The 12,003-nt window shown below is 45.1% G+C and overlaps 1 protein-coding gene across 1 annotated transcript; it reads right to left on the bottom strand.

Moving 5' to 3' along the window:
* Positions 1-309: 309 nt before the first annotated feature.
* Positions 310-11,485, bottom strand: usp36 (ubiquitin specific peptidase 36). Its single transcript, XM_088317774.1, has 20 exons — positions 11,353-11,485; positions 8,944-9,209; positions 8,631-8,846; positions 8,170-8,280; positions 7,190-7,292; positions 7,046-7,113; positions 6,888-6,958; positions 6,557-6,639; positions 6,354-6,465; positions 6,137-6,277; positions 5,675-5,775; positions 5,465-5,603; positions 4,978-5,337; positions 4,222-4,449; positions 3,228-3,334; positions 2,413-3,003; positions 2,083-2,291; positions 1,818-2,003; positions 1,625-1,740; positions 310-1,491 (listed from the first exon to the last, which is right to left on the bottom strand). Exons 1-20 carry the CDS (start codon positions 11,430-11,432, stop codon positions 1,357-1,359), a joined length of 3,423 nt encoding a protein of 1,140 aa, XP_088173900.1. The 5' UTR covers positions 11,433-11,485; the 3' UTR covers positions 310-1,356.
* Between the last annotated feature and the right edge of the window lie 518 nt (positions 11,486-12,003).

Below are 12,003 nucleotides of genomic sequence, written 5' to 3'. Positions count from 1 at the left end.
GCTCGGCGCACGTACGCGCAAGCCCCGCCTACTCGCCGTCGTGACGTCACCCAACAACTTCACCTGTGTCGAAAGTTGGGCGCATATTTCCCCCCCATTATTGGTGTTTTACATATGCTATGAGAAATGAAACGAGCAGGAAGAAGGAATAAAGGACGCATGAAAGGAATGAAGGAAAGTGGGAAAGAAGAAACGACCACCTTTGGAAACCCAGCTTTGAATTTCTGAAATGAAAGGTCGGGCTTGGTCGGGACTATCCGCTTCTAACAATTTTTTTCAACAAACATTGAACACAGGACAAAAAAAAAATCAACAAAAAAGTCACATCTTTATTGCACCTATTTTTAAAAATGTATTTTTCAAACATGGTGCAAACACAAGTGCGGCGCATCCATTTCGGGGGCCACGCGGCGTCGACAAAGCACGTGGGCAGGTGAACACCCACCAACTGATCCATTATAGATACCTTTCCGATATATTTCTAACATTTTTCCCAACAGATATATATAGCCAATTTAAGGCAAAATCTCTAGACTGGAACGATGGGGTAAATCTTTACAGCATTGGGAGGACTGTACACTCAAATGCATTTGATGTCATGACGGTCGTGCAGGAGGGGGGTGTTGGTCGCCAATACTAAGTCGGGACCCAAAAATGAGTGGCGGGCCATTTTTGTGGTATTTGTACAGTACGTATCTTAAGTTAGTGGTCCGGTGCCAGCTGACATCCCCCGCCACACGTCTTACATCTAGAAAACAATTGTGGTCACATGGCGATGGCTTCCTGAGTCTCCGTCCAGTTTGTGGAGGTGACCAGCAGCGAGGAAAAAAATTGCATAGAGGCATATCATTAATTATTTCAACTGACGTGGGGAAGAACAAGCGCAACGTTGAGCTGAGAGATTAAAAACACCCCTCCCACTCTGCAAATACTGTGAACAATCCGAACAGGGGGTTTTAGCGTTTCAGTGAATATGAAATTGTGATTCATAAATAAAAGAAAAAAAATTACAAATGTGGGGGCAATTTAATGTGGCCAGAATTGAAATCGCCCCCCAACCAAGTCAAGTTTGATGCTCCAAAAATTGTGTTCCTGAATTTAAAATAAAAAAAAGAAAACTCAAATCTATAAATGCATCTGATTCCATTTCATAGAAGGAGATTCAGTGGCACAGAGGTGTTCAAAACAGGACAAAAAGGCATGACGAGACGCCTGAAGCGGATGATACAAAATGATGGTCCATCAGTCCGATTGTTTGTGGTTGGCTTGTTATTCACAAGTGGCAACAAACAACAACAACAACAAAAAAAAAGTGGAATCTTTTTTGCCGTCGTCTCCATTTCCAGTCAAAAGGTGTCAGCGACGGCCGACAAAGGCTCGCTTGGCGCCGGGCGTCACGGACCACTTGTTGCGGCGGTCCTGGATCTGCTGGAAAATGCTGCTGCCGCCATCTCGCCACTTTTCCCTCTTCAAGCTTTTTGTTTTCTTCACCTGGTGAAAAGTCAGCACGAAATCACGTTTGAAAAGCTCTTCCGGATTTCTTCCTCCATTAAACGGCCTTGATAAATCTGACTTTTATGGCATCAAACCAAAGCCAAAAAACAAGCTCCTCTCGCTCGCTCACCTTCCCGCTGTCAAAGTCTTCGTCCCACTCGTCAATCACAGTGTCAGTGTTGGCGAGGCGGACGTCTTGGATGGCGTCGCGACTGACAGCGGAGACCTCGCCGTCCCAACTGAGGACTAGAGCCGACATAATTCAATTAGTTTCCAAAATTGTTCACCCCCCCGCCCCCGAGTTTCCACAGAACCTATCTCACCGCAAGCGCCGTAGGCTTTGTCCGAGGCGTTCCGCGTCAGCTGCTCCACCACATCGCTGCTCTTTTTGCCGTCCCAGGACACGCCAGTGACGGCGCAGGCCGGGGTTGTTCCGGACGCATCGCTCGCAGGTGCCTGGCAACGCTTGTAGCCGTCCTTGACCTGGCTGTCCCAAATCACCACTGAGGCTGCAAATGACACAAACAGGATTTATGTTTTTGCTCCCCAACCACACCTTTTTTTTTTTTTTTGCGAGGATGGGCATACCAGAGCTCAGCTTGCGTGGCTTTTCCCCCCCTGCCGCATTCTTTTTGGCCGGGGGCTCGGCTGCGTCACCGTTCCGCCCGTCCGAGCAACGCCGACTTTCTGCTTCCTCCTGCCTCGCTTCTGCTTTCAGCCTCCTTTTCTTCTTTCTCACTTTCACCTTCTTTGTGAGGACCGTTTCGTCGCTCGTATCGGCAGCGGTCTCTGTACAGCTGCGGTTCAATGGGGGATAATATTGAAAAATGAATTTTGAAATTGCTTTTGCTCTTTGTTATCCGAGTAGCACGTCGGTGTACACGCTTGAAATGGTTTCAATTCTATAACTTCTCTCACCTTTCTAAAGCTACTCGCGGTGAATTTGTGTCCTGCGGAGTCTCAAGCATGATCTTTTTCTTCTTCTTCTTTTTCTTCTTCTTCTTTAACAACACGCAGTCCACCTTGTGTTCTTTCCCGTTGGTCTGACACGTCACCTCGACGGGGGAGTCTCGCTTCTGTTTGAGCTCGTCAGCTTCGTGACGGTGGGAGAGACTCCACATGCCGCCCTGGCACCAGTCCTCCTCTTCCGGCTTCGTCGGATCCAGATGGGACGGGACGCTTACTCTTGTCGCCGTCTTGGTGCCGTCTTCTTGCTCCTTCTTTCGCTTCTTCTTTTTGCCGGTGGGGATGGACGGCACATCCGCAAGAGCGCCCGCGTCGACTTCCACCTCGGAGTGGCGCCGCTTCTTTCGCCTCCTCTTCCTTTGGTTGACGTTTTGAGTCGGGGGGCCGTTTGGTTCTTCTTGGGGCTTGTGGGAGGACTTGGGGCTCTTTTGCGCAGGACTTTGGAAGCCGTTCAGAGAGGGGTTGGCGTGCGGCGTGGGCGACGTGACGAGAGGGGAGCGTTTTAAAGGTGATGAGTGATTTTTCGGGGAGTGGGATGGAGCTCTGGGAAAAGAGTCACAAGGTCACTTTTTTTTGGTGTTTTTATTAAATTTTTTTGGAGCGACCCGCCCAATTTACACTGTTCAAAAAGTTGAGGCTAATTATGGTCTTCAGGGTGAAATGTCAACATGAACCTAAAATAGACTATAATTTTTACAAGGGAACTCAATTTTACCATCCTTAAATGTTTCCACACCAAATAAACGAAAACATCCAAAGTCCCATACCTGTGATTGTTAGGCGTGGCAGCGAGGTGGTTCGGATGATTTGGATGAGGGGGGCCGCCGGACAGTCGTCGCAGAGCATCAATGCTGCTCGGACTCCGGCTGCGAGCCTGCAGTTATCGACAAAAATAAAAACTTGGTGGTCTAAAAGAAAAAAGTAGCCATGAATGTGACAAAAAAAAAAGGAGAGAGTTAAATTAAATAAAGGAATGGCAGGAAAAGATGGAGGGGCAAAGAGGAAGGGGGGCGTGGCAGAGAACAATTAGAAATGGTTAGAAAAAAAGAAGATAAAAAAGGAAAAGAAGACAAACCATAGACTGTGTGGTTGATTAGACTTTTACATTGACAAGGAAGGATATGTTAATGCGACAATATTCAAATTGAGGGTGCTTGGAATTGTTCGAAGTGATTACTTGGTTCAAGCAAGTCATAAAATTTTGCTCAGTCACAATTATGATAGAGTGATAATTTTTTTTCACTGGTCATAACACAAAAAAGAACATTATCTCTAAAAATTGAATTAACATTTACATTTAAAAAAAAAAAAGTATAAAATTAATGTACACGTTTAAATAATTTTTAAAAATGTATGATCGATTTTTTTTTAAATTTAATGTTTGTATTAGTCTCACACTGTTGATAAATGTTGAACGTGGGAGTAAGCATGTATTATCATTAGATTTAAAGTCAACATATATTGTTCACGGTGCCAATCTGTTTCCTATTTTGAGTGTATAAATGCGATAACGAGAGTCATTAACTTTGCACGCTTTGGAGACCGTCGCTTTGTGAAGTAGACTCGCATTAGTTTACGTGGGGGCCCAGCCACATCAAATATGCTGCAAACGCTCCCGAACAGAAAAGTACTCAAAGTGGAGTCTATGTTTCGACTTTCAAACTGTTCATAATGCGAAATTGATTCCAACAATATAAAAAACTAAAGTATAAAAAAGTTTGACTTTGACTGCAACAGCACACGTATGGGAAAGTCGTTCACCTTCTTGGCCGACAGCGCCAGCTTCTTGGCGGGTGGCGGCGACATGGTGCTGCCGCTGGCTTCCGACGAGATGTTGCAGAGGGCCGGGGGTTTCATTTTCACGCTCTTCGGCTCCTCTGCGCTGTGAGAGCGCTCCACGCTCTTGGCCGGAGATGACGTGCTGCCGGACGCTTTGCGAGGGGTCGAGGGAGCACCTCCCGCTGGCGCACTCTTTGGACCTGCAATGTCCTGCTTGACAGAACCATCAACAAATATGCCCATTCAAACTGGGATTAGTTTGCACACGGCGGATGACAGCACAATTTTATCCAGAAGTTGTAGGTCAGGGGTGAAACTTTGGACCTCGCGTATGCCAATATAGTTAGGTTTAATGACTTACTTGTTAGTTTGTATTTTGTCAAAAAGGATTTATTTTAGTGTTGGTAGGTTTAGTTTGAGTATTAGTTTTATTTTAGTATACTGCATATGGAGTATATGTTGAGTGTAAATAAGCGCCAAGTATTGTGTAATAAAGTGAACTACAATTGCCAATGAATGTTTGGCCGCAGTTCTTCGATATCCCATCATAAAACATTATGTATGAAAAGAATATTGACAAAAACTCAAATGAAGGACAATTTCACGATATTTATAGTATGTATGTATGTAGTATGAACGGCCTGACTCAGCTGTCCATTTAAAAAAATATATCAAACATGGCCCTTTAGCACTTGTGGTGTAGCTGCTTGAAAAGAAACGGCGTAAAGGCAGACTAACCTTTGACTCAGTGGTGTCGGCAGAGGAGGAGTCAGACAGAGACTTGAATGAGGTAGACGCAGTGAGGCCTCTGCCGCCGTCTTGCTTTTTTTCTCCATCCGTCCTGCCGACGCCGTTGCTGCCGTTAGACGGCGTCGGCGTGGCGCACCGCGACTGGCTCTGAGGAGAAGGCTTCTTCAGCTTCTTGAAGGGCTCCTCGATAACCGTGGGCCCGCCGGGCAGCTTGGTGGCGCCGTTGGAGGACGACGTCCAGCCGGAAAGACGAGGCTGCGGCGGCGTGCTCACGCCGTTTCGGGCGACCGGCAGGCCCAAACCGACGTCCATGGACTGGATTTTACGCAGTTGTGCTGGCTCAAGTTTCTGTGAATGGACATGAAACCAAATTTACTTGAAGAGAGGCAAGGCCACACCTCCAATACATTCGTGTTGTGCTTCAGATGAATCAATACGTCCTTAAAAAAATGGTTATATAAGGATAGAAATGTACCTTTGTGACCTGCGGTGAGGAGAGACGTCCATTCAGATTGACCCGCTTTATTTGCTCAGAGGAAGCGCTGTTCTTCCCAGAATGCAGCATTCCCTGTTTGCCGGTGTGTCCGTCGGCATTCTTCTTCGTTTCGGGGATCCTTCAATAAACAGGACAACAATGAGTTGACATTAAAATGTTTTTGAGGCTTGTAGATGTGCAGACTCTCACCTCAGGTAGAAAAGCACGTAAGCCTGCTGGTTCAAGACCACCTTGATGTTACTGGAGTGCACCATGGAGTCGTTCATTTGGTACCATTGTCCGTTGCTCGCCTACATTCACACAAGACATACAAAAAGGATGGGTGTCATCAGGAATTATTTGAACACTGGCAATTGTTTTTAAGAAAAAGCTTTGTGTAATTTTCAGATGGGACGCGACAGGGGGAGGTTTATTTTGTTATTTTTTTATTCAGATATGTTGCCGGTTTGGACTGCCTAGCCGGCGTTTGGACTCACCAGCAGAGATCAGCGTGCTGCAATCAGAGACGCATGCTCTGATCTAAGATTCCGTTGTAACCCTTTTAAAGTTTCAAACGCTCCAAAATGATCATTAAAGGTAACGAATTTAACAGGAGTGTTAACGCCAAAGTGTTGCCTGCAGAGAGGTCTTTTGTTGCTGTCATGGTCGCACCTTCACGTAGCAATAGTAGTGTCCGGCGTGACAGCTGTAGCCAGAGTGAACCAGGACGGCGTAGAGGCCATACATGACGGGATTGCCTGAGCTCTGAGACATGTACGGGCGGATGTTGAGGAACTCTGGATAGCCAACATCCTAAAGGAAAAGAAAGAAATATGAGCTCTGGAGAAACAGAAGCGGTCCTTCAAACGTGGGGAATTATTTGTCCAACCTTTGTTATTTTCCCTCCACTGAAGTTGGCAAATCTCTTGAGGGAAAGCGTCAGCACATTTGATGTTCGATGGACGGTGAAACGCTTTGTCGCTGGCACTTTCTTTTTGCATCTACAGGAGGAAAGGTGCGGGGGGGCTCTTCAACTCATCTTAAATGCGATGAGGCCACATGCAGTATACGCCGGGTTTGGTTTGGACTTACTTGGCACACAAGTAGGCATTCTCTCCACTCAAAACATCCGGTTTAACAAAAAGCTCCAAGGCTCGCACAATGTTGACAGCTTGCTAGAAATAAAAAAAAAAAACACACACACAATAACACAACTCACCGTTACATTGTAAATTGTTGGAATTATTGGGATCATTTTGCCTTCACATGCGAGACAATTGGTCGACGAGATGCCGAGTAGACGTGATGAGCTGTTCGTTGACTTCAAGCTCAACGCAGGGTATCGTAAAGTTGACTCATCGTAAATTACAATCCAAAGCCAACAAGAACGGATTCCACAAGTGAGGTGTGACCGTATGCTTACCCGTATCTCCACAGCAATGTCCAGGTAAGGATCGTACGTGTCTGACACACTTTTGCAAATGGAACATTTTACTGCAAAGACAGAAAAAAAAGCAATAAATGGATCAATCCATGAATGGTCTTAGGGGATATTTTTTTTGTCGTGAACACACTCGATACCTCTCGATCGCAGGTAACCTCCAAAGATTTGGTGCACGAGTGTTGTGGCCTGCGTCTGCCTGTCGAGCCTACACACACAAAAAAAAAAAATCTTTCGATCAATATTGTTCTTTGTATAAAAAAAGAAAAGAAGAAAGCTCTTACTTTGGGTAGCCGTTGAGACAGGCTTTCTGCATGGCGTCGATGGTGTACCGCAGGAACTCGTGCGCATCCTCCTGGCTACCGAAGCGGAAATGTCGGGCGATTTCTGCGCAAAAACAGCACGTTTTGAATGAGCAGTTCATAAATCACGAAAATGACATCTTCTGAACTGCAAGCTCTCATTATGGCATTAAGCGATGGCACGAGTGTGTTCTTTCAGAATGGTCATTCGTTAATGACTGCCAAAAGAGCGCAGTTAATCTTTCTAGAATGTCACGACAACACACTTCAAAGCAGATATGGGGGCACCCTTTTCTGAGTAACCCGCCCACGATGTCTTTGCAACCTGCACGTTCGGAAAAAAACATAATGAAACATTAACGGTCACTTAGCGAGTTCTAACAGACTCATGGCATTAGCGCTAATGTAGCTCAGAAAGCTGAGAGCCCTTCCTGGAGGCACAAGAAAAAAAAAGGGGGGGGGGCACCATGAAGCTGGTCGATATTTAATGCGCTCATCGCTGCATTCCCAGCAAAGCGTCCTTTCACACAAACACCAAAAAGTCACGTCCGGCGGGTGTAAATTTAAAATTGTTTTTTTTCCCCCTTCTTATAATTCAATTGTGATGACATTATGTTGGTTTTTTTTCCCTTCCCTCCAGTCTTTTCAGGAGTATTTTGGAGCTCGAGCAACCAAGCCTGCAGTCACAAGGATACGGGGAGGGCACTAGAGGGAAAGATGGTGGTGGGGGGCAGGCGGTGGTTATGGAGACTGCAGCAGTAAGCAGGTAGTGAAGGAGGGAGTGTCGTTGGAAAGGGGCGGGGGTTCTTTGGGACTCCAGCACCTAAACTCACGCCTCACCTCCCCCTCTCCCCGTACGCCGTACCATTCATTCCTTCCCCGGCTTGTGCTCGTCTAATGTACTGCAGTGTGACGTCACGGCGTCAACCCAAAACAAATTTGACTGAATGCGCTGGGCTTACTTTTTAAGTCTCTGATGAAGGACACGGGCTTAATGGCGTTGCCCGTGTTGGCAAACGTCTGGATGATGTGGTTTTGCATGACGCAGATCATACAGAAGCCCGACTGGTGGCCTAAAAGAGCACAAAAAGGGATCATTGAGTGCAAATTTGTCACACTGTCGGATTGAGACATTTTTTGTGTTTTAGGTACTAGTGACACCAACTAAAAATTCAGTTTTTAACATTACATAGAGTCTTTAGTTGATTCTACGTGGGATTCTACTACAACAATTAAAACAAGATCGCAGGTGCGAATTAGAGCATGGATGTTTTTTTTTGTCATTGGAAAACACTTATCCTCTTAACAGTTTCTTGTTCCCCCTATGCTCAGGGCACCTCACCCACAAGAAGTCGCTCGCATCGTCACAACGTCTATGGAGAACGAAACGTGTGCACGGTGCAAATCGGGATTAAAGACTCACAGACGCGGCTGTGCTCCTTGGAGAGCAAGTAGTTGGCGAGTGGCGGCGTGTAGGTGAGACACTGCACGGTGGAGTTGAGGAAGCAGGTGTTGCCCAGGTTGTGGAGGCCGGCCCCCACCCTGTACACCTGCTCCCACTTGAGGGTCAGCTTGTTCGCCGGGAAGAGCATTTTCTGTGGCGCGGCAATGCCGTCCGCTTGGCCGCCGGCGATATTCTCTGAAACAAGACGCAATCAAATTCAGAATGAAGATAATATCATGAGACGCATCTGCATGGCACATTTTATCAGTACACTGGAGCTCCGTTTGGTTACCTTGCCTCTTGATGTGGAGGGGCTCGGCCGCCTTCTGCCCAGGGGCGCCCTCATTCCTGGGATTGAGGATCACGTACTTGTTCTTCAGGCTGTCCAGCTGGTAGGAGAAACCTTTGCTGGCGGGCTCAAATTCGATCTTCTGCAAGAGGACCTTCTTGGCCGAGGAGGCCAGCAACTTGTTCAGGTCGCCGTCATCGCCCGACTCCTTTCGACTGGGCTTTAGCGCCTCCTTGAGTTTGTCCACAATCGGCATTTTTGAAACATCACTGAAAAGGAAGGGAGCAGTTTATTGTGTGCAATGCAAAAGGGAAAAAATAAATAAATGGAAAACTACTTGGCTGTGACAAAATGGTTGGGTCAATGTTAATTTAGTGATGTGTGGTTTTTTTTGTTCCCCTATCAGCTTCTGTGGCACTAAAGGCATTTTGTGAGTTCTGGTTAATTAAAATTAATTGCCCATCCCTTGGTTAAAGAAAGGCTACTGTCCCTTTAAATACAGTGTAGACAAATACACTAAAAGCTTAGCGTACGTGTGCTTGACCACAACAAACATCGACCAGTCATCTAATAATCCTAAAGCCTGTCACGATTGTGCTCGACGGCAAATGTCTATCCACTTTTCCCTCATCACCCCACGACGTTATGTAGCGCCTGGAAAGATATCACAAAGGACGGTGATGTCACCGTAGTGGGGGTGGTGGTGAAGAAGCAGGCCCGAACATATGCACAAGGACACTGCGACCTTCACGTGCCGCCGTACAAAGGATGACACGCAGCCCAAGTGTGCAACAACAGGGACTTTGTTATCGCCCCTTAAATTGAAACTAATTGGTTGTTCAAAGGGCTGCAAAAGGAATGAAAAATTAAAAGTACAAAGTCACTGAATAGAATAATTTTCAATACATCAGACTCTCCGGTTCATAAAAACAATATTACATCATGCAATTGTTTAGAATTAAGCTTAAAAAAAATCACAAACCGCTATTATCTTATGCTTACTTACCAACACATTACTGAATATTTGGGCGAATAGCCCATGAACACATATATGATAAAAGTTTCATTTTCCAACCAGGATGAAAATTATTTTTTTGTTTCTGCAGTTCACCGCGTGTCCTCGCAGTTTACACTAACATGGCGGCCATCAGTGAAAAGTATGCCAACAAAAGCACAATCTAGTCTGTGTTGCCAACTCAGTGATTTTCCGACTCCTCCGGGGGCTATTTTTCAAACAGGCATAAAAAGTTGTTTTCTTTTTCCCAAGAATGAATCCAAAGATTAAAGAGAGTCATTGACATCATAACGAGACCAGGAAATAAAGGCAAATAATCTCTACTCGCCACAAAAATAAATAAATAAAAACATTGACACCAAGTTATTCCCTTTCGACCGATATGAGTCTGTAGGAGTGTCAGGTATGAACTTTAATTATGGTGAAAACAAAATGATGGCAACCATGTCAGGTTGCATCTCATAAACCCAGTTCGCATGGTGTATACAATGAGCACCAGATTCATTTGTGCCCTTGCTGAGTAATTTATTTAGATCTCCAGATACAAAATATGCGCCAATAAACGCGTTCTACCTGATGGCGTAATGGGTAGGGTGCTAGTTCAGAAGGGGCATCATCCTCCCTTTTACGTCATGGGTTCTAATACCGCCCTCTATCTTTATATTATCAGTTTTTATTCTGTTTAGGATTTCTCGCAGGCAGTCGGGTGATGTAAACGAGACGTTTTCTTTCACGTTTTTTTAATTGAACGAGTAGGTAGCCGAACAATTTCCATGTAGCTCGTGACGAATCTGCAGACATAAAATACATAATTACTGTATTGACATTGCGAACGGCCACATCTGGAATCGGGTGTCAATTAATCTGGAAGCCAATTGAACGATAATACCGGGACTCCGGCCAAATGATGCTGGAGTACATTTATGTTATTACACAGTAATAAATAATTTACACCATTTTAAAAATATGAATTTATATTTTTACAGGGGTTTACCCATTTTCACCTCGTCGGTGTTTATGGCCGCGACGTTTCGGGCCACTAAGCGTGGTATTAGCATGCTAAATCGCTAACCTCAACCAAGAACCAAATGTCGACGTCACACGGCGTCAGAAGGGCGACGAGGCGATGTCATTACGTCCGTGTTAACGAGAGCCACGTTGTGTATTTTTTATGTCGGATATTTTGTGAAGTCGAGCCATGTAGCGTGTCTTAAAGGGTAAGGACGGCGGTGGCTAAATAGCTAGTCGGCTAACTTAACGTGGCGGAGAGGTGTCGATTCGCCCTCACTTGCTGCAATGGGGTTAAGAGTCCTCGCGCCCAATAATGCCGAATGACATCGCTCGAGCGAAAACGGAAAAAATATATTTAAATGTAAAATATCTCTAAATGGCCTCACCTTTCAAATCCTCGAAAAGGGAGAAATCCGCTCTTCGGATGTTGCTTCTCGGTCTGCTGGTATTTTCGCCCATGCTGCATTATGAGAGGGCGGTTACGAAAATGATGGGCACCTAACAAAGACCAATCACAAACAGATACCGCCTTCGTGGCAAGGTTGAGCCAATCAGCGGCTACATAGTCATTACACTGTCAAGGGAAGTGACACGTGACGTGCGGGCTGCGCTGTTTACCATTTTCAATGATCAACTACTGGAGAGCTGCAATAATGTCAAGCAAATGATAAGTCTCCATAAAAAATACATATATAGAAAGCCTAAAATCAAGAAGAAAATCTGTAAAGATTAGTAGTGGTGGTCAAATTTGATCGTAAATTGATTATGTAAAATAGATGCATTGATTTCTTCCCAATGCGCTTTTGGTTACGTAATACAGCGGTGTCTTGAGATACGTGATTAATTCGCTCCATCACCACGCTCATAACTTAAAAACACTCGTTCTCTTTTGAATAGATGGAAATTACATTTTAATTGCACAGCACTTTGGAGTTGCATTTGTATGCATTAAAAATACAATTGATTTGATTCAAATGAATTAAACTGGATAAAACTTGTTTTTTCCATTTTCTTAATCCTAAAAGAAATTAAAGGGG

The sequence above is a fragment of the Idiotropiscis lumnitzeri genome, chromosome 15, assembly GCF_059441095.1.
Source record: "Idiotropiscis lumnitzeri isolate Australia: NSW breed Sydney's pygmy pipehorse chromosome 15, RoL_Ilum_1.0, whole genome shotgun sequence".
NCBI lineage: Eukaryota > Metazoa > Chordata > Actinopteri > Syngnathiformes > Syngnathidae > Idiotropiscis > Idiotropiscis lumnitzeri.
The sequence above is the reverse complement of the archived record's forward strand: the minus strand, read 5'-3'. Positions and strand labels throughout refer to the sequence as shown.